Raw genomic sequence first — 24506 nt, 5'->3', positions numbered from 1 at the left:
CTTGATCTAAAGTTACCCTTCTAACTATTTGAATGTATAAGAACTTGGAAGGTTCATAAACATGAATGCTTGATAGAAAAGGGGAGTGAACAAAAAAAGTTAGATATAACAAAACCAACGCATATAAAGAAAATAAATATATATATATATAAATGAGGACAATTAACCTCGAATAATTGTCTCGGCCTAAAAGGCCTCATTACAAGGGTCTACAATACCCTTAAAAAAATGTGTGTACATTAAAAAAACATAAAATAGGGCCCCCATCATCCCTGAGCTCCGGTAACTTGCTCTCAAGATGACACCTCTTCATCCTCGCCTTCTGCCGCAACTCCTAAAGTCTTTGTTGTCTCCGCAGGCTCTTTTGATAATCGGTCTTGGAACTTGGTGAGGTAGCGCCCCCAAAGTTTCGCGTCGAGGAACGAGAAATATCCTTCCTGGTTGTACACCCAGACCTGATAAAACATTTCTTCCAAAGAGCATTATGCTTCAACAACATCCTCCTTGGCCTTGGCCTCAACCTCCGCTAGCTTTTGCTTGAGAATTTCTACCTTCGCAAGCTTTTTCTTGAGACTTTCGACCTTTGTAAGCTTCTGCTTAAGATCGTTAACTTCAAGTTGAAGCTGGCCCCGTTATTTGATTACCTCCAAGGCTTGCGCTTTGGCATTTCTCTTGTTTTCTTGGGAGGTCTTTAGGGCATTGCTGACCTCCTCCACCTCAGCTTGGACCCAAGCGACGCCATGAATTTGTGCCATGCAAGATTGCATATAAAGAATGAATAAGGGTAAGTTTGTGAAAGCATGGAACTAAAAAATGAGGGCAAGGATAATAATTACGGTCAGAGTCTTCCCTAGCGCAGAGTCAAGGACAGTCATCGAAGGTCTCGCCTCAATAGCCTACAACTCTTTGGCACTGACCAAACTCGTGTGCTTCGTTAGGTGGTTCACAATCTCTTGATATGAACTGCACAGAGGCTCTGGATATTTCCCCACCTCGAGGGGAGGACATGGGACTGTGATAGTCAGAGCTTAGGCCTGGATGACCTGCGGGACAGAAGAGGGGTCTCGAGGAGCTTGTGGAGGAGCTAATAGGGTTGTAACTATGGTGTTTTGAGGCTATTGCTTCTTTTGGGTGGAGCTGGCACCCTTATCTTTCGTAGGAGACCTAATGGTGGCTTCAACTCCGAGAGTGGTCTTCTTCAAGGTCCTCTGCCTCTTTACTTTTGGTCCGGTTCTGAAAGCCTCCTTTAGATTCATGTCTTCGTCTGCAAAATAGTGAGTAGAAGGATTAGGTCCAAGAAGTGTTATTCAAGATAATACAAAGTAAAATGTAATAGAACAAGAACTCTACCCTCCGAACTAGAGGAGGAAACTACTACGATCAGTTCCGGATTATGGACCGGGTTGGGTATAACCTCTAACTCTTGGATTATTGGGGGAGGGGGAGATTCTAGGGTTACTAATCATGGGACCTAAGGGGTTCGGGATCCTAATCTGGACTAAGCTCGTGCTCGGCCTACCTAATACCCGGAGTAAATGTACCCTGACGCAAGGAATGTCGAGAAGGTTTGTACCATACTGTTCAAAAATGGTAGACCTAAAATATAAAGTATTATCTATTACTACAATATAAGGAAAAATCATGACGTACGACTAGTTGGTCGACGCACTGATGTAAAGTCACATCTAGGTCCGGGTCTGTAGGATGTAGGTTCATGAGTTGCCTCGGATTGAATCAAACTAGCCGAAAACTGGCAACAGCCCCGTTTATTTCTCTATCTTGATTACCTTGGCCGAAGGATCCCGCTGCTGCCCCCAACTCGACGCGACCTTGACCAGAATGTTGTCTGTCTTCAAAAAAATTTCTTTTATGCACCAGCAATGTGACCTCCTCTTCTTCTTCAACCTCCTCGATGATTGTAGGAAGCTCCTGGGGAGGACCTCGAGGCTTGATGGCCAATGTTTGATCCTTTTGGATCAGCTTACAGGCCACCATGGTGGCGTCATTCACCACCGCCTGGAACTGCTTCTCCTTGGCAGGAGCGCTAGCCAGGGTTCGATATTGACCCCCAAGGGTCTCAAACCACTCCATTCTCTAGTATATAGCTGCGCAAGATAACAACTCGATCATAATAAGTTTTAACTTGGTTAAGTTAAGGAATTCAAGTAAAGAGTTCAAAAGGTTGATAAGCTTATGATGGCAGTTGAATTATATGTGGGTGCAGTTCTTGAACCCGTTTGACATAAAGAATTGATCTTTATAGTCATTCGGATGGTTGGGGAGGTCGATGACGCTGGCGGACTTAGGAAACCAGGTGAGGTAGTAGAAACCGTCACCTCGAGTTTTAGTGTCTGGATTGGCTTTCAAACAGAAAAAATACAAAATTTCCTCTGGAGTGGGGACCTCCCACTCGTTCTTGAGGAATAAATGCTTTAACCCCGCAAGGAGGCGATATGAATTCAGGGGGAGCTCGACGTAGTTCAGGAAGTCTACAAAGTATTGGTCCAACGAGAGGAAGGCACCTGCCTTCAAATGCTCATCACTCCAGGCACTGAAGTCGTCCTGCAACGGGGTGCATCTCTGCTCTTCAGCAAAAGGAGGTTGAGCATAAAATTTGGGACTCATTTCTATCCCATGACTCATCATTATCTTGTTGACTTTGTCTTTAGTTGTTATTCGAGACTCAATCATCTCGGACTCAAAGAAACTATCAGGTCCTACCTCGTCCTCCTTCTCCACCATTGGACCAAAGTGGGGAATGGGTGTCTGGGGGATGACCTGTTTCTCCTTATCTTGAGAAGAGGAACATGTCACAGTCTTTTTCTTTGGAGGAGATATGACAAAGATTTTTGTTTGCCTTAACGGGAGAAATGGTGACCTAAAATACTAAGGCTTTGTTACTCGACCTAAGGCATCTATGAGTCGAGAGTAGGCTTAATACCCCGATGCATGGTCCCACGTGCATCTCTAGCTCACGTGCTCAAATCTCGAGAAGGTGCTAAAGTTTCGAAATTCGTGTGTCAAATGCAGTGATTTCGAAAGGTGGTTTAATGGAAAGCCGCTCCAATACTGTAACCCTTAACCCTGAACCTAAAACCCTGGAATTTTCAAACCCAGAAATTCAAACATTCATCCTTTAAACCCAGAAAAGCCAAAAAATAACTCATTTTTGTGCATTATTTTTAATCGTTTCAAGCACTATTGTTTTTGGCTTAATAAAAACCTACGCTAAACTCATCCAGAACCAAAATAAGCCAAAAACATTGGAAAATTTCATAAAACTTGTTGAAAATGAGAAAATGAAGTTTAAACCAGAGGCGAGCATACTTATAGATTGGTTTCTTGATCGACGAGTGTAGGAAGAGTAGAAAATGCCAGAAAAATCCAAGCGTGAAAACCTGAGAATCTCTAAGAAGCAAAGGATTTCAAAGAGTTTGAATGTTTTGAGAAGAAGAGAGATAAAAGGAAAGTTTTGAATGCAACGGTGGCTAGGCACAGAGTTTGCTCTTCTATTTATACGTAAACTTCGGTGAAAAATCTGAGCCACACGATTAAAGCAAGAAGATATTCGAGGATCAGAATTAAATAAACCAAACGGCGGCAAAAAGTTGACAAGACAACTGTCACAGTACTCGAAACCCGAACAGGCACTTATAACAAGCAGACACGTGTCCCATACTCGAGTGAGTGGGTGGCACGTTTTCTCATGACAGAAGCTAAAAAGCCCCTACTTGTCAGAAGTGATGTCATGCACGAGTAGGAGCTTGGGGGCAAATGTTGTACCCTAAAATACGAGCTCAACCATCTAGCTCAAGGTACAGTTGGCGCAAAATAAACAGAGGAGGCAAGACTTTGGAAATGTTTTCTTAACTCCGGACCTAACAACTCGAGGTTGTGTCACTGAGTCCGTACAAGCCTGGGATCTTCCAGATCGTGAAAGAGACAAATGACGGAGATCAAGGCACCCAGCATTCAGATCACCTGCATCAGGCTCGAGCATTATCTAAGACAAACCATCACGTTCCATTCATATCCAGCTCAAGATTGGCATCTAGCTCGTAAGGGAGAATCCCTATAGACTCGGATACCCGTATGCGCAATTAATGCATACGGTCGTTATAAATATTTATAGATTGATGTAAAACGACAATAGGCTTTATTAGGATATTTAAATGTTCATTAACTTGGGAAGTTACCCAATAATGTATGTTACCAATTATATTACGGTTACCCAATATTTTTCACCATAATTCCTTATAAATACAAGAGGAATGGACTGTAAAAAGGACGGACATTCTGTATGCAAAATCTCTACCAAAATTGTCGTAAATAACTCTACTTAGAGTTCCTAAACAGATCAATAATAGTGACTCGTGGACTAGGTAGATTTTAACCATTAAACCACGTAAATTGTGAGTTTTATATTTCTTTATATTGGATATGTAAAAAACTTAATATCTCTATTTCAGATTCCTAAATCTCCTATTGACCAAAAATCTTGTCAACATATATATATATATAAAATATTTAAATCAATCATGTTTTTTATTTATAAGGATAATGTTCTTGTTGTTGACTGCATAATTAACACGTAATAATATGGGTTTTTTTTAAATTTAATTGTCAAAAAAAGCCATATAAAATGTCTTTTTAAAAATAATTTATGCGAGAGTTACATATATGGGAATGCCATATTTTTATATATTATCTTTTAAAATCCCACATTTTAAAAAAATCCCCATTTTTATTTGATCTTTAAGGGGTAAATATTTCATTATGAGTTGGCCATAATAAGTTTGAGTAATACTAATAAAACACGCTTTAAGGAGACTCTACTCGTGTGTATATTTGATCATTCGGTTTCTTCTGCATTGATAGCTAGCCTTGCTACTTTGAGAAATTAGAAGGAGAAGGATCACATTGCCTTAAATGCTAATTACCTTTACACAAACTATAAACTTATTCATCACGTCAACATATATATTTTTGTTCTTTTTTACTTTATGAAATGTGTAAAAAAAAAATTATCTTCTATATAAGTTTCTTGATTCTCACTCACGTCATAACCTTCAAGGCCTCTCTTGTTTGTCCTAGTACATTAAAAACAGTGGCTGCAATGTGAGGAGGCGTGAGACCAGCTTCGGCTAACTGATCAGCAGGCGCACCGTGGTCAATGTATCGATCAGGTAGAACAATTGGTCTCCACTGCAAAAATTAAGGTTCAAGTAGCTGAGTATGGTGATTTGTGTGTTGAGAATAATATTGAGAAATAGTACTAATACTTGTACTTCAATGGAAAAGGCCACACTTTTTACTTTAGTTAGGAAAACCTTTCAAGATGTGTACCTTTGTTTTGCCATCAAGAAGGCCATCAAGGGCCATAAACTGAGCAACATGAGATCCAAAACCTCCTATAGATCCTTCTTCTACTGTAATCAAAAACTCGTGATTTTTGGCAAGTTCGCGAATGAGGGCATGATCCAAAGGCTTGCAAAAGCGAGCATCAGCAACTGTTAGCCGTAGACCGTGCGGTTCGACTAAGGCTGCTGCAGCCAAACAACTCTGAACTGCTGTTCCATAGCCTAAAAGTGCTACTCGCTCCCCTTCAACCAATACCCTGCCTTTTCCAATCTGAACGGAGTTTGCATACAAACATACAGTTAAGATTTTGGAGATTGAAAAGAAATGTTTCAAGACTATATATTATAGTACTGGATTAAGTGGAAAGCTACCTCAAGGGGGATGCCTTTATTCCCTTGAGGAAGTGCAACACCAGTTCCATTTCCCCTGGGGTAACGGAAACAACTAGGTCTGTCATCTATGGCAGCGGCAGTGGCAACCATGTGGAAGAGCTCAGCCTCATCGGAAGGAGCCATCACCACCATGTTAGGGAGGCATGCCATGAAAGTTACATCAAAAGCGCCACAATGTGTGGGACCATCAGCCCCAACAAGTCCAGCTCTGTCCATTGCAAATCTAACTGGCAACTTCTGCAAATCAACATCATGTACTACCTGTGGCATAAACGGTAAACCCAATAGTTTTTAGCAAAATATGCCAGTACATTAATGTTCTGACTACTACATTGTAGCACCAAAGCAAATACCAATGTAATGATGGAAATGGAACTTGCCTGATCATAGGCCCGCTGCATGAAAGATGAGTATATTGCACAGAAAGGCTTAAGGCCCTCGCAGGCCAAACCAGCAGCGAAAGTAACAGCATGCTGTTCTGCTATCCCAACATCGAAACATCTTGTTGGAAAACGGCGAAGGAAGAGATTCAAGCCTGTTCCACCACCCATTGCAGCATGGATTGCCACAACATCTTTGTCTGCTTCTGCTTCTGCAACCAAAGCCTCTGCGAAGTATGTTGTGTATGACTGTGTGCTAGAAGTGCCTTTGAATTGCTTTCCAGTTGCTGGATCAAACTTGGCCACCCCTGCAAGGCACATATGCAAGTGTTATTTCCTAGCATTATATTCCTTCATACTTCATAGCATCTCAACTGAAAATCAGATCCAGCAATTATAGTGGTGTATATACCATGGTACTTATCAGCAGCTTTCTCTGCATATGGATATCCTCGTCCTTTCTCAGTGATGCAATGGATCAAGACTGGACCTGTTGTTTTAGTGCTCTTAACCTCTCCTAGTATGGAAATAAGATCATCTATATTGTGACCATCAACTGGACCTATGTAATAGAGTCCAAGCTCTTCAAATAGTGTTGACCCAGAACCACTTATCATACCACGAGCATATTCATCAACTTTTGCAGCCAATTCATGCACTGATCCACCAATTTGTTTAGTAACTCCCTAGAAGAATATTGTTTAGAAAAATCAGTTCAGATTCAATCATCTAAGATAGAATTGCCTCACAATAGTTGATTCTGTTGATTACTTACCTTGGCTACTTCTCTTAATTCTCTGAGAGGCCTGTTTGATTGCAGCCTACTGAGAGCACTACTCAAAGCTCCAACAGGTGGTATGGGCCCATCAAGAGAAGCAGTAGGTAGAGAAACCTGTTTATTGTCGTTAAGGATGATAATCATATCGGAATCAAGGTACCCAGCATTATTCATGGCTTCATAAGCTTGACCTGCGGTCATGGCGCCATCACCTATGACAGCCACTACATTATTCTTTCTTCCCTTAAGATCCCTTCCAACGGCCATTCCTACGCCAAGATGAAGAAATTTAAAATACAATATTTGTAACTAAAAATAAAAGAAAATGAGATAATATCATCTATGCATGCCTATATCACCAGAAGAATTTCCACAATATCATGTGGCATCTATCCACAAACAAATAGATGAATTTTTAAAAAATGAAGCTGTTTCTCTACTTTCTGAGAATCATGGAATAGTAAAATGTTTAGAAAAAGATGGATGTAAAGTGGAAATATTTATGAACAAACAATTTCCAGATATTGTATCATTCTCATCTAAAGTTATTGTAACCTTTAAGAGTGAAATCAAATTAAAGGTTCTTCAATACATAGATGAGACCAGGAAATTACCCAAGCCTGCTGAGATGGTGGTAGAGCTATGACCAGTCCCAAAACAATCGTATTCACTCTCAGACCGCTTAGTGAATCCGGCTAGCCCATTGGTTTGCCTCATGGTGTGCATCTTATCTCTTCTTCCAGTCAGGATTTTATGAGGGTAGGACTACAAAATCAATATAAAGTCAGTCACATTAAAAAACCATACCTCTTCTTCTTCGTCCACTTTTTTTTCCTTTGCTTGTTTATGGAAACAAATAGAATGAGATTGAAACCTGATGACCAACATCCCATAGTATCCTATCTTGAGGAGTATTGAAGACATAATGAAGAGCCACAGTAAGCTCGACAACACCGAGGCTTGAGCCCAGGTGACCCCCGGTGTTAGAAACGTTGAAGATGACATCAGACCGTAGTTCATCTGATAACTGTTTAAGCTCCTGAAAAAAAATGAAGAAAAAAAAAGTACATGTAAGATACCAAGTATTAAATCTGGTCCTGCTGTTATATAAAACGCTTCAAAGAAGATGAAGAAAAAATCATACTTGAGTTGCTCAAGAACTATAGATAGGCCTCTCAGGCCTCAGTTATGTACCTTAACAGAGAGATTTTTCATATGTATTGGAAAATTTATTGTGTCCAAGAGAGGAGTTGGTGGTCTCCTTGAGTGATATTCTCCACTTTCTGACAGTGATGCATAAACCCCACTTTGTATTTTCCTGACCTGCTGAACAAATCCAAACAAAAAAGCCATAACTTTCAGTAACTTCATTTTCTGTTCTTTACCTCAAGGGAAAAAGAAAATGAGTTTCCAAATTTAAAATTTAGAATAATATTTTGTTTGGATTTATTTTAGCATGCTTTACCTAGAAAACATAATACAAACTCAAAACAAATACCAAAGCAGAGGAAGAAAACTAAAAATTCACACAATGGACAAAACCCAATTCTCCAAACTCAATACTACAACATGGGTATTCTTTCAAACGCAAAATGAACATTTTTTTCTTGGTTCAAAAAAAATATTCACAAAACCTGATTAACCTTGTATTGAGATGGCCGCAACAGATCTGCTCCCCAATAAAACCGAGAAGAGAAAGAGCTAGTTTTGTGAAGATCCGAAACTGGTGTGGTTGCCCGGCTAATATGAGCAGGAAATGATAATGTACAAAACGCCATTACAAGAAGAAAAGAGACAATAACAAACCTCAAGCAGCTTCAAAACCTTAACTAGAGGTCAAATGGAGAAAACCCCAGAAAAAGAACACCGAGTTATTAATGGAATGCCCAAGAAGAAGAGCCTAAATTCCCACTAAGGAAGAGGTGGTAGAGATGGTATGGTATGGTGGAGCGTTATATAAAAGAAAAAATTTGAGAGGTTGATAGTGAGTGTCACTGAGTGAAAACCTTTTTTTAAAAGACCAAAGTGGCCAACCCGGAGAGAGGGTTTTTTTGACTCGCACCAAATATCATATCACCATGGATATTGGATTTCCATATATATTATATATATAGTCTTTACCTTAACAACACACACATACACACCATTTACTGTGCTTGAGCAGAAACATGGTTTGCCCACGTTCATTGGGCCACGTCACTAGAAATCTCAAATGGATAGATTGAATATTGTTAGATAGATATGATGCCTTTTCTATTTTTATTTCATTTTTCTCTTCATAATATTAATACTAAACTTTCGAATCTAAGGTCAATGCCTTTTCTATTTTTATTTTATTTTATTTCTCTCTTCGTATTATGAATACTAAACTTTGGAATCTAAGGTCAATGCCTTTTCTATTTTTATTTTATTTTATTTTATTTTTTTCTTAGTAATATGAGTACTAATCTTTAGAATCTAAGAGCACTCACAATGAATAGTTTACTCCATCTTTTAAAATATTTCATCAAAATATATATTTTTTTATTTTACATCTAAGTTTTACATTATATCATATATCAGTTTCTCTATATATTTCTCTAGACTATTTAAATATTATATATTTAAACATATTTTATTAATTAAAGTAAAATAAAATAATTGAAAAAATAATAATATTAAAATATTATATAAAGGATACGTAAATGTATAGATATGGATTAATTAGAGTTTGTGCATAACTATTATAAATATATGTATAAAAGAACTGATGAAAGATATTTTTGTGAGTTTTAGCTAAATATTATAGAAAAAGTGTATTACAAAATACACCACCAAAATATATTGTTTTATAATTTACCTCAAAATTTTACATTATATCATACATCAGCTTCTTTATTTTTCTCTACATCATTTAAATATTATATTTTTTTAAAATATTTTATTTATTTTAAAAAATAAAATAATTAAATATAATCGTATCACACTCATATATATATATATAAAAGTTTATAAAAAAATAATAAAATACTTATAGCTTGATGAATAGTATTTCACTACATATAGAGAAATGTTATTTATTTAGGTAAAAAAAATATAACTTTACATCAATGAAAGTCTATTTAACAATTTTTTCTTTATATTATAAAGAATTTGACATTTTACATTCTTGGAGTGCTATAAAATGAAAGAACTATTATTCAACTGTATAACGTAGTATATGTGGTTATTGGTTGCTCTTAACCATAATCATTAGTTGAAAGGGAAGAAAAATACATTTTCATAAGAGAAATGCTCCTACCAACACTTCCATTTATATAATACTATTAAAATAAGAGATACTTAAGTGGATATTAAAATATGAGATTTTGAGTTTTTTTAAACTATATTGCGTAGATGATTGACAAGTAAACATTCTTTAAAATTTTATATTTTAAAAAAATTATAAATTAATATTATTAAAATTCATGTGGAAAATAACAAAATAAAAAGTACAAAAAATGGGAAGTAAAATTTTCTAAGCACTATTTTTAAAAATGTTATAGTAATATGTGGTGCAACACTATTTCCATTATTTACTTTTTTTAATTTTTATTTTATATCTTCATATCAAATTCATCTTCAATATATCTCTTTTTGTACCAGTAAAAAAATTAAATTATTCTACTTTTATAAAAATAAAAATAAAAGAAAAAAGATGAAGAAGAAAAAGATAATATAATAATTTGGAAATTAAAAAATAAGTAGTACAGTATTACACTATTTTAGTGTAAAAATTACATTATAATTAGAGATGCACTGAGCGGAGAGTGCTCCCACCATGTCTCAATTAACAATTTTAATTCACATCTCTATCATTATTTTCGCATATTCCCTGTTGGGAGCGTAGCGGATAATTACCATTAGGGAAGAGAATTTTTACGAGTACCCATTATTTAAAAAAATTAAATTTTGAAATAAAAATAGTGCATTATATAAAAACTAAATTATTACACAATATTTAACTAAATATTATTAAAATTTAAAATATGTAAAAAAATAAGTCATTATTATACTCCAATAACACATAATGGAAAATATAAATTCATTAAAAAAATATTTAAAAAATAAATAGGATCTTGTCAGGATAGAAAGTGTGATCCCCACCCTTACTCAATTTAACAATGGGGATGGAAAATTTTCTCTTTCGTGTCTCATTTCTCATTTAGAAGAGTATCCCCATTCCATTAGAGGTGAGTCCTCGTGGTAATTATTAAGCCAAAAACAATATATAAATTAAAAAGAAAATACATATATTTAATTTGTGTAAAAGATAAAAATACAATTAAAAAATAACCCAACAAATAAATGAATTCTTTAGTTCTCATGGGCGTGATTGGAAGTAGTAGTGTAATTACTAGGTAATAATTACATATCATAGTAATTATACTATATATTTTAAAATACAATATATATTTGGATGTCAAGTGATAATTAATTATGAATTCTTATTGTTATGTTTGGCAAAACAATTAATAATTACACAGTAAAATAATATTATGTAATAATTACTAAAATTGATTGTATTTAGTAATTACACTCAATTATCATGAGGTGCTATGAGAATTAGAGAGTGTAATTAGAGCACTCCAATTATCTTCAGTTACATGACAATTGTGTAATTACATGATTAGGAATTACATGATTAGGCAAACACACTAAATTGAATAATTACCCCGAATTATACCCACATCCAATTACATGGTGGCTTTCCCAAACGCATAATTTTTTTCATTTAATTTTGATTATATTTTGACATAAGAATGAATTTAAATATAAAGGGATATTTGTATAATTTTCAATAGCCAAAACAATTGAGAATTATTTGCTATTATAATCCATGCTGTAAAATTGAGTTTCATAATGGAAATTTAGTTATAAAAAATGAACGAAAATAATAGAAGAAACAATTACTATCATTATTATGAATGACAATAATAGAAGAAACAATTATTATCATCATTATGAATGAGAAGAAGAAAAAATTAACATTAAAATCAAAGTGGGGCAGTAACTTCTATGGTAAAGAACAACCCTATATGACCCTGTTTTTAGGCTAAAAACCTTCTAGAAATGTTGCATTTAGTAGGTTGGAAAAGTAAATTACCCTTCATGTTAGGACATAGCCGTGAAATAAATACTTGACTCAAAGGCCTTCACTATAATCCCACTCACAACCTAGTGGGAACAAACACACACTATCACCAATTGTCAATATCAATTAGGTTTGATGCGTTGTCTAAATACTAGTAGTGAATGGTACAATTTGCATACAAATTCCTTAAACTCCTTTTTTCTTTGATTTGATTGTAATAGTTGGAATATGAATATGAACATGAATTTGAATTGTGAGCGCAAACATATTCATATTCATGAACTTAATGAATCAAAATCTAAAACATATATTAAAAAGACAAATTATAATAACTTATACGTCCCGTTTGGAGAGTATGACTGGATTAAAAAAAAGGAAATAGAAGAACGAATGAGTTAATCAATTTTTTAATAATAAATTATGAGAAAACAAGTTAGATACAGAATTACAATTTGTTTTTTAGCATTAAAATACATAAAGATGATGATTGAATATAATATAACTATTCCAACTTTTGTAATAAGATTAAGTTATTCCAGAGTCATAGCAAAATCGCACAGCCGAACCTTCTTATCATATCCAATCCGATCTTATTTTCTAAACATGACTATATCTATGTAGAATAATCAAGTATTGGTTAGTACAACGAGCCTTGTAAGTAATACGAACTATAGCAATAAAATTTAATTAAGGGATTGGAAATCAAAGGGGTTAACAGAAATTTAGAGTTAGGACTTCACACACACACCTTTAGTTAGTACTTCGTACTACTACTACTACACTCCACAACTTAAAACCTCTGCCTAACCTTCAGCCAGAATAGTCTTGACTCACATAAGGGAAAAAAAAAACCATTCCACAAACAACTCAATAACACAAGAGAGATGAGTTCATTCAAAAGCCTAAACCTAATATTGATAGACCTATCACAATTCAGGTTCTCAAGTTTAAAGCTATAATGGTCATAATCATCACAAAGTATCAACCCAATAACACGAGAGAGTTCATTCAAAATTCATTGTCAGCATCCATGTAAAATAATGTGAAGAAACAAAATATATGAAAGATATGAATTTAATCTCTATTTTTCTAAATAAATATCAGATATGGATCAAATTCTCATTCAATATAGCTTCGAGAGAATAAACCCACTATCAGTGTCAATCAATAATAAGAACCCAATTCTATTTGATATCATAGAACAAGATTGTCTAAAAAAGACATCAAAAAAATCTGGGTACTGAGCAAAATGAAAAAAAGCTTTAACAAACCTATGGACCCAAATTTTTTATCCATTTTCCTTTCATTTCATTTTGGCCTCAGTGAATAGAACATGACGATTCACTCGAGGGTCAAATTTCCTAAACTCAAGCTTCTCCACCATTCTCGATGGCTTCTTCTTCACGTAGAAAAAACCAGTCCCAGCAGCTGATACAAGTCGAATGAATATCGTAGCTTTCTTTTTCTTGTCACCCATTTTCTTCAATCTGAAAAACCCACCCAAAACAAAAATCAAATCAAATTACTACAAGAACTTGACAAATAGAATCCAAAATAGTACCTGACCTTGGTCTGAAAGGGTTGTGAATTTGAGATTTAGGGTTTGCGACTGGGTTAGCCTATACTTACTGATATACAATAGAGTTCACAAACGACAACTAAAGAAATAAACGACAATTACATTAAGAAACGGCATTCAAATGAGAAAGGACAATGAAGCTCAAAACGACAAACGACCATAACGTGTCAAAACGACAACAAACTGGAATTTTCTCATCAAACTCTAATTGAGATTAAATTTTAAATTTACATACAATCTTTCACATTTACTCTCTCTTAGAGGATCAAAATTAGAATTCAAAAGTTACTCAAAAAAAAAAATAACAGAATTCAAAAAATCCACATAAATCTTTTTTTTTATTATTAAAGTTCATTGAAAATAAATTATTTCAACACTTGGTATATTTTGGAGTTAATATCAGAATTAGCCCTTGAATTTTACCCATTGTATCAGTTAGGCTTCTAAATATATAAAGTATATAGAAACTAACCTGAATTATGCAAGTATGGAGACCATTGTGCTTAATCAAAAAATTCAAATTTTCATGAAAAACAACTAAACATTTTTTTTCTTTTTAGTGCTGGTTTGGTTCATAAATCATTGGGTCATCGAGTTCAAAGTGAATAGTTGGTTAGAGATAGCAAATGAAGGAGTTACAGAAAGTTGGGGTGATCATAAGATGAATTAACTAGAAAAGTAATTTGATAGAAAGGATTTTAAGAACAATTTAGGGTATGGTTGGTTTATTTTAAAAAATAAAATATTTGGATTGTGAATTTGATTAGAAAAGTACTATTTTGAAAATAATATTTGATTGGTTTGTGATATTGAATTTTAAATATCAGTAGGTCCTGTTTATTTTAGTCTAAAGCTTGTGGATTTGTAGAAAATTAGAAATTGTCATGGACTTATTTTTGAAAATAGCTCACCAATCAAGAATTACGTGGGTCATTTCTATTTTAGTATTCAAAAACTTAAAATTGAATATAGATTGTGAACCAATCATTCCTTAGGTAGTAATGACTTTTAAATACTCATTTTTATCTAATTTATAATTTTAAAATATATATATATATATATATACACAATAAAATCTCTATAAACTAATAATGTTGGAACCATGATAATTTATTAATCTATGCATTAGTTAATAAAATTTTAATTTATCAAATAATTATGAAAATACATTGAGTGTATGTACTTACATGTCAAAATTTGATAAATGCGCCTAAATTATTAATGAACAATACTATTTCAGATTTATTAACATGTATACAATGTATTCAATCTCTCTATCCATGAATCAAGAATAAACAGGTGTCATGAATTATCTTTATTTGTAAAAAACTAAAATTATTTTCATGAATAGGGAGATTATCAATTTATAAATCAAGTGAAACCTATATTTTTTTATGAAAAATTATTATTTTATAAATTTAGCAAATTAGAGAAAGACCGTTTTGGAACCGGAGAAAAATATAATTTAACTGAACTTATCAATTAATCGAATATTAATTTATCAAGATTATACCGTATATATATCCACTTTTAATAATTGATGGTCATTTAATAAAAAGAATATAATATTGCTCCTCGAGTTATTAATGGAACGACAATCTGGTCTAAGGAGAAAAAAATGTTCATATCTTATTTGTTTCTGTGTTTTGTCTCATTGCTTATTTAGATCTTGGATTTTAACAAATTACTTTTTGGACCTTGTTTTGTAAAATAGTTTAAATAAACTCATAAACTCTATTTTGATCATAGTTTTTTGAACTAAAATCATAAATAATTCATCAAACTAACAACTCAAAACAAAAACACAATCATTATGTCTAACAATTGTGTTATTATATTCAATTTGTTTTCATCAAAATCAGGTTTAGGAATTTATTTGAATCATTTTACAAAATCCATAGTCCAAAATGTAATTTGTTAAAACAAAATGTTCAAACAAGTAGTGGAACAAAACACAAGGTCTCTAAAAAGTTTAAAAAGTAATTTGTTAAAACACAAGGTCCAAACAACCAGTGAAACAAAACACAATGTCCAAAATAATATAATTAAATCCCTGAATTAATCTAACATAATCAATTAAGGACAATTAATTAGCTTTCTTTAAATCACTAGCTGAAATTACTAATGTGGCCAGCACATAATTTTTTTATCAAGGACAAAATAGTACTTTCAAAACTTTCTCTAACTAAATCTTGCACATTGCATCACTTCTCTACCCTTTGCCACTCATGTCAAGTTGACTTTTAATATTAAGAGAGTATTCTCTTATTTTATCATACTATTTAATAGAAAAGGCGTGGGACTACAAGACTGTAAACAGATTTAACTTCTAGAATGATGATTGATGAAGTACATGATCACTAGTCACTACTACTAGATACACATTGTGAAAAGTACTTGGATTGCGTTTGGTGGTTCATGGAAATGAAATTAAAATGGTAATGAGAATTGTAATAGAATAATAAGAATAGTCTTAGTAATAGGAAGAATAATATTATATTGTTTGGTTACACTTTGAAATAAAGTTATAATCAAAATTATTGTTTTGTTAGACACAAGGATGGAATGAAATTAGTGATGTATTAACAAAATTATTCATATTTTATAGACTAAGACTTTAATTTAAGGGTTTATACCTTTTTAGACTGTGTTTTGTCTCATTACCTGTTTGGATCCTGTGTTTTGATAAATTACTTTTTTGACCTTATGTTTTGTAAAATGGTTAAAATAAAACCTTAAACTCAATTTTTATGAAGAAAAAATTGAATATAACAATACAGTTTTTAAGTAGAATGATTTTATTTTTATTCTGGATTGTTAGTTTGGTAAATTATTTGTGATTTTAGTTGAGAAAATATTGACCAAAATTAGGTTTAGGGTTCTATTTTAACTAATTTACAAAATATAGGGTCCAAAAAATAATTTATTAAAACACAGGGTCCAAACAAGTAATAAGACAAAACACATGGTCTAAAAATGTATAAACCTTTCATTTAAAGTAAAATAGTATAAGGGGATTCTATTGTTTAATTGACAAACCAAATATTAGTATTTCATTTAAAAAGTCATCTCATCCAACCAACCATGTACTTAGTACTATGGATGCGTGTATTACAATATAAAACCAATAGAAATCGAGTTCGATTTGCAAAACTATGCTCTTTGGAATGAGATCATAAACCATAACCCAATGCAATACTAAGCATGGAAATGAAAGTGTTAACCCCCTCCAAACCATAAATTGCGGATATCAAATGTTGTTTTTTGAAGTTTGAGGGAGCAATATGAAATCTATTAAACTATTGTTGTTGTCGTCCAAAATCCAAAAAGGTGATTTAAATAAAGGTTTTAAGGATTTAAATAAAGGTCAGTGATATATAAATAATAAAATTGGTACATTCATCATCTGGCTAATGAAGAGCTTTATTTTTAGTCTAGTTTCAAGTGCTGTGATATAGGGTTGTGCAAAAAATAAAAAAAAACTAAATAAATCGCTCAAACTGACTGCCCGAACACCAAAAAAACTGAAACTGACGGAACCGAAAATCGTTAAAACCGCCTTGGCAAAAACCGATATTAAATCGATTGGTTTATAAGTTGGTCACAAACCAACCGTACAAATAGAAACCGATCGAATATGATTAGATTTCAAATTTGTGGATATAACATTGTAACCATATATTTAGATTTTCAAATCATAAAATTAAAATCTTTAAGTTAATAAATTAAATAAATCAATTTCATATTACAATAAAAGATAAAAAAAAAATAGATTCCAATAATCTACATTTTTTTAAACTTAAATTTTCTTATAAATTATTTAAAAAAAAAAAAAAATCATGTTCGGTTTGGACAGTTTTAAGGTTCTAAATCAGTTGGTTTTTTTTTTGTGTTGTAAGTAGGTCGATTGGTTTTTGGATCGCACCAATCCGAACCAGAAACCAAAATCTGAATTTTAGAATAGAAAAAAATCATCCAAACCAAACGATGTTCAGCCCTATTGTCATATATAAACCCCAATATTGCCTATAAAAGTCAGAACAGCACATTTTGAAAGCTAGAGTTAGCCCTTAATAGGAACCTGATCGACTCGTTTTATGCCACTTCAATGAAGCCTAGTACCCAGCCCTGGAATACTAAGATACAGAAGAAGCTTATAGTAACATTATGTATGGCAAAGGAGAAAAATGAGGAAGGAAATTTTGAAAGAAAAATGTGCATAGAAAGCAAAATTTGAAGTTGTTTGGTAAAGAAGAAAAAGGCGAGAGGAAAAATAAATCTCTCCTAACATAGAGAGAAAAAGTGAATATCAATTTAAAAAAAAAAGTAATACTAATAAAAGTTTACTTTTGTCAAAAAAATATATATATAAAAATTTACTGGAATAACCTTCATTTAAAACAAATTAAATAAAATAGTGAAAATCTAAAATGCAACTTTATTTCCTTTCATTTTTCAGCTAATCTGCCAAACAACTTTTCTTTCTTTTCCTTAATATTTTCTTTTCTTCACTACCAAACGCGTATAGGACATAAAAAGTTAGAAATCGCAACTTCTTGAATGAAAAAAAAATGCCAACCATCAATAACACCATAGACTACACAAACAGTTACTATTAAGATCCAAAATTTACACTGTCAACATCCAAAAGCTTAGTCTATTAAACACAGAAATTCTACCTGCAACAGTTATAAGAGCTTTCATGCGTCACTAGAATACCGCATACATCATCTATAGTTGATATAACAAAAACACAACCCGAGTAACAGCACTGCACCCAACAGCGTCAGCGAGGACTGCACAGAAGGGGGAAAAAATCAGACAACGTAAGACTTTCAAAAAGTAGAATGAAAGAGAGTATCTATTAATCCAAGGGGGGGTAGAACTTTCAGTCTTTTGTAAAGGATCAAGACTAACCCAAGATATAAGACACATTACTAATAAAATCACTCAATCAGATTGAAAAATAACAGAATAATACAATTAACCAGAATCGCCAGATAATAAACAGATGCAAATATTGGTTCAACCAAATTTCTATAAACGGGATTAATTCTGCCAACTTTTTACAAACGAAATGGAATAATGGATCTACCAGAAAATAACTAAACCGGGCCTAACTTTCATGTTTCTTTCATCGATATGATAACTATTATGAAGCATGCCTATTGAGAAGCATTGATATACAATTAATAGCATTTACCTGTAAGATCTTGAACGAGACATTGAAGGACTACGAGCCTTGACCCTAGGACTCCTTGACCGGTTTGGTGGGGAAGTCCTTTCAACAGATGGACTTCGACCATTAGCCCTTGGACTTGGGGACCCCTTGTAATCTCTGTCATTAGGCAGAGGAGAACGGCTTGGGGACCTTCTATAGCTCTTATTCTCACGGGGAGGAGACCGCGAAATTGATCGAGATCGTACTGGAGAGCGATAATCATCCCTAGACCTGTGATTCATTTCCAATAGAATAAGAAGAAGAATTAAATGAAGATATATTCCTTACAAAATTAGCTCATATTGATATTGCAAGACAAGATGTTCCCAAATATATTGAGCACAAACTAAAACTCAAAGCATATCCCCATTTGCAAAAATTACCTGTGGTTGCTTCCAGAAACCACTAAAACTCAATGAGCAAATGAAATTTGGCACAAAATTTTGAGAATAAAACCATATTATTGTTTTGAGATAACAGCAATTCTACTTGCATCCTCATCTAATATTCAAAATGTGACTTTTACCTGAACCTTTTCAAGGTTTCTGAACAAAAATATGACACTGTCCAAACAATGACAGTTTAGGCTCTATATTGAGGTACAGGTTGATCAGAGCATCTTTCATCATGGCTTCTTTGCCCCAACTTTCTAAAACTTTGTTATCTTTTCCTTGGACAATGTCACCAAACCTCTACCAGTAAAAACTTTGAATAGCTTCCCATCTTTGAAGATGATATCTTTCTTTGGCCAACTATAAGCTCTATATTCTTTACTAACTGAATGGTATATGCAAAACATGTATTAAATTTTAAACATTCTATCTATCAATTACTTTAATATGCTAAAAAAAAGAATAGCAAATAAAGGGGATTTGTGACTGCCAGTCATCTCTCAGACAAAAGTATTGTTGTCAGGTAATTCAACGATAGCTATCATCACAAAACCAAAAGAAGAAAGACTTTGAAGTCCATGCATGGTGTACAATGTACACTGGTCAGAGTGAGATTATGATAATTCATAAGGCAAGCAAGTTGCCTTCACTACTTTTAGGGCCTTTCTCTCTTTAATCTTTATTAATCCAGAAGTCTTTATTGTCTCTCCCATTTCACTTTAATATCTGCATAAACAAGGTCACCAGCAGATATTACAATATTCATTGTTTATATGATAATATGCATCTTTGACACAACCTCTTACATCCAAATAATTCTTATTCCACAACTGGGTGAAAAGACCCCACTATTAGTGAGACACTTCCGAAAATCCAGGTGCTGGCCAACCACCATTCATTTGGTTTTGTTTAGCTACCAACAAAGAAAAAATAAACAGACACCTTACGAAACAAACAACAGCCACAGTTCATATCTAAATTTCATCTTCACACTAAAGAGCACAAGACCAAAACAAACAAAATCAGTTCAACCAATAAGGACTACTAAAGGCCACACAAATTACACCAATTCTTATAATAAATATAACTATAAATGCAAACCTTGAGTCATACCTAACAGGTGATGGTGAACGCGAGTAAGCTGTGAACAGACAAAATTCATGATAATTCAGCAAAAGGGCGAAAAAAAATAGTTGCAACTTTCAGCAAACTTCTTCTACTCAAGTTCAATTGAATGCCAAGAAAATATCAAACTGACAATGGTTTCGGCGTCTTGGGGACCTCGGTGGTGTTCTCCGTCTATGACTTCCACCATGTCGGCTACTACTACTGATTGATAGAACAGCAAAGTCAACAACAAAATCTTTAAAGTAGTATATCACAAAATGGAATAATGTAGGAGTGGGTGAGAGGGTAAAATGCTTTGAAACCTTGGGCGAGTGGTCGTGCGCATTTCTTGAGGAGTCTTCCTATTCTCCTCAGCAAACACAATTCTTATCTCGCGTCCACCGATAACTGTATGGTTCAGTTGCTGCTTTGCTTCAGCGGCATCATCACCATAACGATACTTGACAAATCCAAAGCCCCGTGGTTCCCTATAAATTAAAATAAATCGTTTAAACATGACAAGGAATAACATTTATCATTTGACTTCATATGGAAATAAATATACCAGTCATACCCAGTGTAGTAATTCTTAGGTAGATAAACATCCTTCACCGGCCCAAACCGTTCAAATGGAATTCTAAGATCGTCAGGCCTGTGCAAACATGTGAATAAATAGATAAAAACCCAAAATTCTGCTACGGGCAACTAGCATAGATACAGAAGAAGTCAGGTATATATACATGCACATATCATTGTAACAACTAGTGATTGATTGCCCAATACGTACAGGAAAGTTTCTAAGCTTAGAGAACAAACAAGACCCATTAAAGAAAAATAAAGAACACACAAAATGAACTGTTCAAGGGAATAAAACCTACACAAAAGACAAAAAAGCAAACAAATGAAAGAATAGAGATACCTGGCGTCGAGAGGGAGATTGCGAACAAGCAAGCCGGAAGGAGCAGGAGAGCGACGGTCCCGGCGGTCACGGTGGCGATCACGGGGTTCTTCCTCATAGCGCTTGCGTCCACGCGGTGGGGTTCGGCTGCGGCGACGAGGGCTGTAGCTTCTGCTACGACTTCTGTATTTCGCCATTGACGCTGCAATTTGAGGGTTTGTAAGGGAAACACAAAACCCTAACCCTAACCCAAAGGAGAGGAAACGGGAGAGAAAGTGGAGTGGATATTTTGGGTTTTGGAGGGAGGGAAGAGTTGAAAAAGCCTCCCGATCGAAACAATTTTGGGTGCTGCTAGCGTGCCCCCCTAAAGATGGGCATAACACTGCACCCAGCTTTTATTTAGCTTCTATTTTTAGTAATGGATGATTTTAGGTGAATTTATTTTTTATTATAATATATATTGTGGTTATTTAATTTGTCCTGAATTTATTTTTAAATTTCGAATTATTTATCGTGTTAAAAGTAATTGTGAGTGAAAAATAACTTTTTCTACCTTATTTTTTATATTGTAAGAATTTTTAAAAAATATACACGATGATTTAAATAACTAAAATATACACGATCATACAAAAAAATTATATTGTAAATTATTTCAGTATAGAAAACAAGAAAGGGAAAATACAGGGTGCCCTCGAGAATTTCCCAAAAGTTTTTTTGTAATTTTATAGTTGCACCCCAAAAAAGGCACATCGATGCACCCATTTTTATTTTTAGCACGTAGGTAATTATAATTATTTTATATGATTGTGTACATTATAATTATTTAGAATCTCCTAAAAAAATTAAGAACTATAGTTCTTAGTGTCAAAAACAAGATTCAAACAAGTTATTTCACATTTGTATAAAAAAAAATAACAACCACACGTGTAACAAAATGTTTGGACCATGTTTCCGACACAGTAAATTATTTAGAATTTCTCTAAAATTTGCATGATATTCAAAATAATTATAATATACACTATCATATAAAAAAATTATAACTATCCACGTGACGAAAATAGTAGGGGTGAACTGCATAAATCCCTAAGTATTTTTTGTATAACTATAAAAAAAAAAATTGTTGACTGGTTTTTTTGTCAACTACCAAATAAATAGAAAGAAGATCACACACCAAGTTTTACGTGGTTCAGGCTATTAATTAGTCATAGTCCCCGAGTCACTTGTATTGAAGATGCAGAACTTGTAAAGCTCAAGCTCTCTTAGAATTCATACAGTGTTTTTTCTCACTCTCAAAGATTGATCATTTTACAAGTGATGCCCTAGCCCTATTTATAGGCGGTTGAGGGAATTAAGCTCATTAATGGGAGTTGATTACAATAATGGTTCCCGCAATGGGACTAGTTATCTATACATGAAGATTTTCATTCCATTAAATAGGTTGGTGGGCCCCATTGGATATTTGGCAGATCCAATACGAGGATGTCAAGTTCATTGCTTTATTGGGAAATAGGGCTGTGCAAAAATTTTTACAACCCGAATAAACCGCCCAAACCAACCCGAAAAAACCGCCAAAAAATGCAACCCGAATAAACCGACCAAAATTTAAACCGCCCAATTGTTACATTGGGCGGATTGAAAATAATTATCAACCCGCCCAATATAACCCAACCCGCCCAATTAAGAATTTATTATTTTTAATATATTCAAATAAATATATAAATTAATTAAGTTTTGTTTTAATTTTTTTACTATAAATTTAAAATATTGTTTTAAGCTTAAAAATATAAACTTCACACTATTAGCACTAGTATTTAAAAGAAAAAAATTACAAAAATGTTAAAAAAAAAATTACCACTTTTGTTTGGGCGGGTTGACCCGACCAACCCGCCAAAAAAAAATACAATTTCGGTTTGGGCGGGTTAACCCGACCAAATTATTGGACGGGTTAAATTTTTTTTTTTCTTAATTGGGCAAGTTACGGGTCACTTTTGCTAACCCGATTATGACATTGGACGGGTAAAAATGTCTTGTAACCCGACCAACCCGCCCAATGCTCAGCCCTATTGGGAAAAGTGTTTCCTGGTACTTGTCAGAGTGGTAGCTGCATGCTTTCCCATGTCAGGCGACATCGTGGGACATCATTTTTGCCACTTGCATGAAACCAGCAACACGATCTCTGTAACCACTGGGTGTCATACATGTGTCTGTGGCCCTCAGTATGTCTCTAGTTAACATTTGGCAAGCGTAACCCTTCCTTAGAGGAAAGGCTCTTGAGATTTAAACAAGTTGATCACCTCCCAAACACGTTCTTAGGAGGTGACTCTTATTGATAACCAGCCTAATATCTTCTCCGATAGTGATAAGAGCGACACTCACAGATTAGGTCCCAGCTTCCGAGGAGGGCTAGACGACATGATCATTTTGGCCACGTTGTCGTACGCTGAAAGCAAGGACAACATTTTGTTATATTATTTTATAATATAATGTAATATTATATTATATTATTATATAATGTTTTAGATTAAATAAATATGACAAAGTGTGTCACATATTGTAACATATAATAGAGAGTTACAATATTTAGATATATGAAATATATCCAAATAATGTAACATATTTGGTGTTACAAATTTGTAACTTCCAAATATTACCCTTTATTGTGTAAAATTGTTGTTACACAATATTGAGATGAATTTCATAAAGTCATATGTGATATGGCTGTTAGAGATATGATTTTAACCCCAATAATGTATTTTGGGAGGGCTTGGAATCGTTTTGAAAAACAGCACATTTTTAAGTGCTGAAATTGGTTGGTGGCCGTGGCCACTAATGTCTCTGGTCGCGGCCCAAGGCCAAAACTTACCAATTTTTCAGTTTTTTCAATCTTTGTTGAACGGCTCAAAAAACCCAAATAACTCCCTAATCTCATTTTTAATTCTATATCAATCCAATTAAACATTGGTAATAGCCATGGGGGTTGATGGAATTTGAAATTCAAAGGGTGTCTCTAAACTCTATAAATAGGAGCCTATAGCTCACTTGTAAGACACAACAATATTTCTTTCCATTAGAGCACTTGGCTAGAAACACTTTGAGGCTTGATAATTCCAGAAAGCTTTTCCAATATCTAAGAGAGATCCCTTAGTGCTTGAGTTAGGGGGAAATAAACTTTTGGACAAAGGTTTCAAACCTTGTTCAAGTTGGTGATCCCCAACACTCTTCACTTTGGTTGTGTGAGTGAGAGTATCTTATTATTTTGTTCTTGTTCTTATTTTCTTCTATTGT

The 24506-nt window shown here is 33.8% G+C and overlaps 3 protein-coding genes across 10 annotated transcripts; all 3 read right to left on the bottom strand.

Annotated features, from left to right (window-relative positions):
* Positions 1-4900: 4900 nt before the first annotated feature.
* LOC133819332 (probable 1-deoxy-D-xylulose-5-phosphate synthase, chloroplastic) lies at positions 4901-9000 on the bottom strand. 4 transcript variants are annotated; one of them, XM_062252541.1, is made up of 10 exons: positions 8546-9000; positions 8106-8237; positions 7786-7950; positions 7526-7676; positions 6909-7180; positions 6546-6819; positions 6130-6441; positions 5733-6010; positions 5347-5631; positions 4901-5205 (listed from the first exon to the last, which is right to left on the bottom strand). In XM_062252541.1, the coding sequence occupies exons 1-10, from the start codon at positions 8687-8689 to the stop codon at positions 5056-5058; spliced, it is 2163 nt and encodes a 720-aa protein (XP_062108525.1). In that variant the 5' UTR covers positions 8690-9000; the 3' UTR covers positions 4901-5055. The 4 variants fall into 4 exon arrangements, with proteins under 4 accessions (XP_062108525.1, XP_062108526.1, XP_062108527.1 ...); XM_062252542.1 differs by having other exon boundaries at positions 8106-8234; XM_062252543.1 differs by having other exon boundaries at positions 8555-9000.
* Positions 9001-13084: 4084 nt separating this feature from the next.
* Positions 13085-13817, bottom strand: LOC133819331 (uncharacterized). Of its 2 annotated transcripts, none has more exons than XM_062252540.1 (2): positions 13591-13668; positions 13085-13511 (listed from the first exon to the last, which is right to left on the bottom strand). In XM_062252540.1, exon 2 carries the CDS (start codon positions 13499-13501, stop codon positions 13328-13330), a length of 174 nt encoding a protein of 57 aa, XP_062108524.1. In that variant the 5' UTR covers positions 13502-13511; positions 13591-13668; the 3' UTR covers positions 13085-13327. The 2 variants fall into 2 exon arrangements, 1 of the variants encoding a protein (XP_062108524.1); XR_009886319.1 differs by having other exon boundaries at positions 13397-13511; positions 13586-13817.
* A 4384-nt stretch (positions 13818-18201) lies between these two features.
* On the bottom strand, positions 18202-21607 carry LOC133819330 (serine/arginine-rich SC35-like splicing factor SCL28). Of its 4 annotated transcripts, none has more exons than XM_062252537.1 (7): positions 21243-21607; positions 20898-20975; positions 20647-20811; positions 20475-20542; positions 20318-20357; positions 18807-19055; positions 18202-18399 (listed from the first exon to the last, which is right to left on the bottom strand). In XM_062252537.1, exons 1-7 carry the CDS (start codon positions 21416-21418, stop codon positions 18390-18392), a joined length of 786 nt encoding a protein of 261 aa, XP_062108521.1. In that variant the 5' UTR covers positions 21419-21607; the 3' UTR covers positions 18202-18389. The 4 variants fall into 4 exon arrangements, with proteins under 4 accessions (XP_062108521.1, XP_062108520.1, XP_062108522.1 ...); XM_062252536.1 differs by having other exon boundaries at positions 20475-20545; positions 21243-21606; XM_062252538.1 differs by having other exon boundaries at positions 20330-20357; positions 20475-20545; positions 21243-21606.
* Positions 21608-24506: the final 2899 nt, after the last annotated feature.

The sequence above is a fragment of the Humulus lupulus genome, chromosome 2, assembly GCF_963169125.1.
Source record: "Humulus lupulus chromosome 2, drHumLupu1.1, whole genome shotgun sequence".
Classification (NCBI taxonomy): domain Eukaryota; kingdom Viridiplantae; phylum Streptophyta; class Magnoliopsida; order Rosales; family Cannabaceae; genus Humulus; species Humulus lupulus.
The sequence above is the reverse complement of the archived record's forward strand: the minus strand, read 5'-3'. Positions and strand labels throughout refer to the sequence as shown.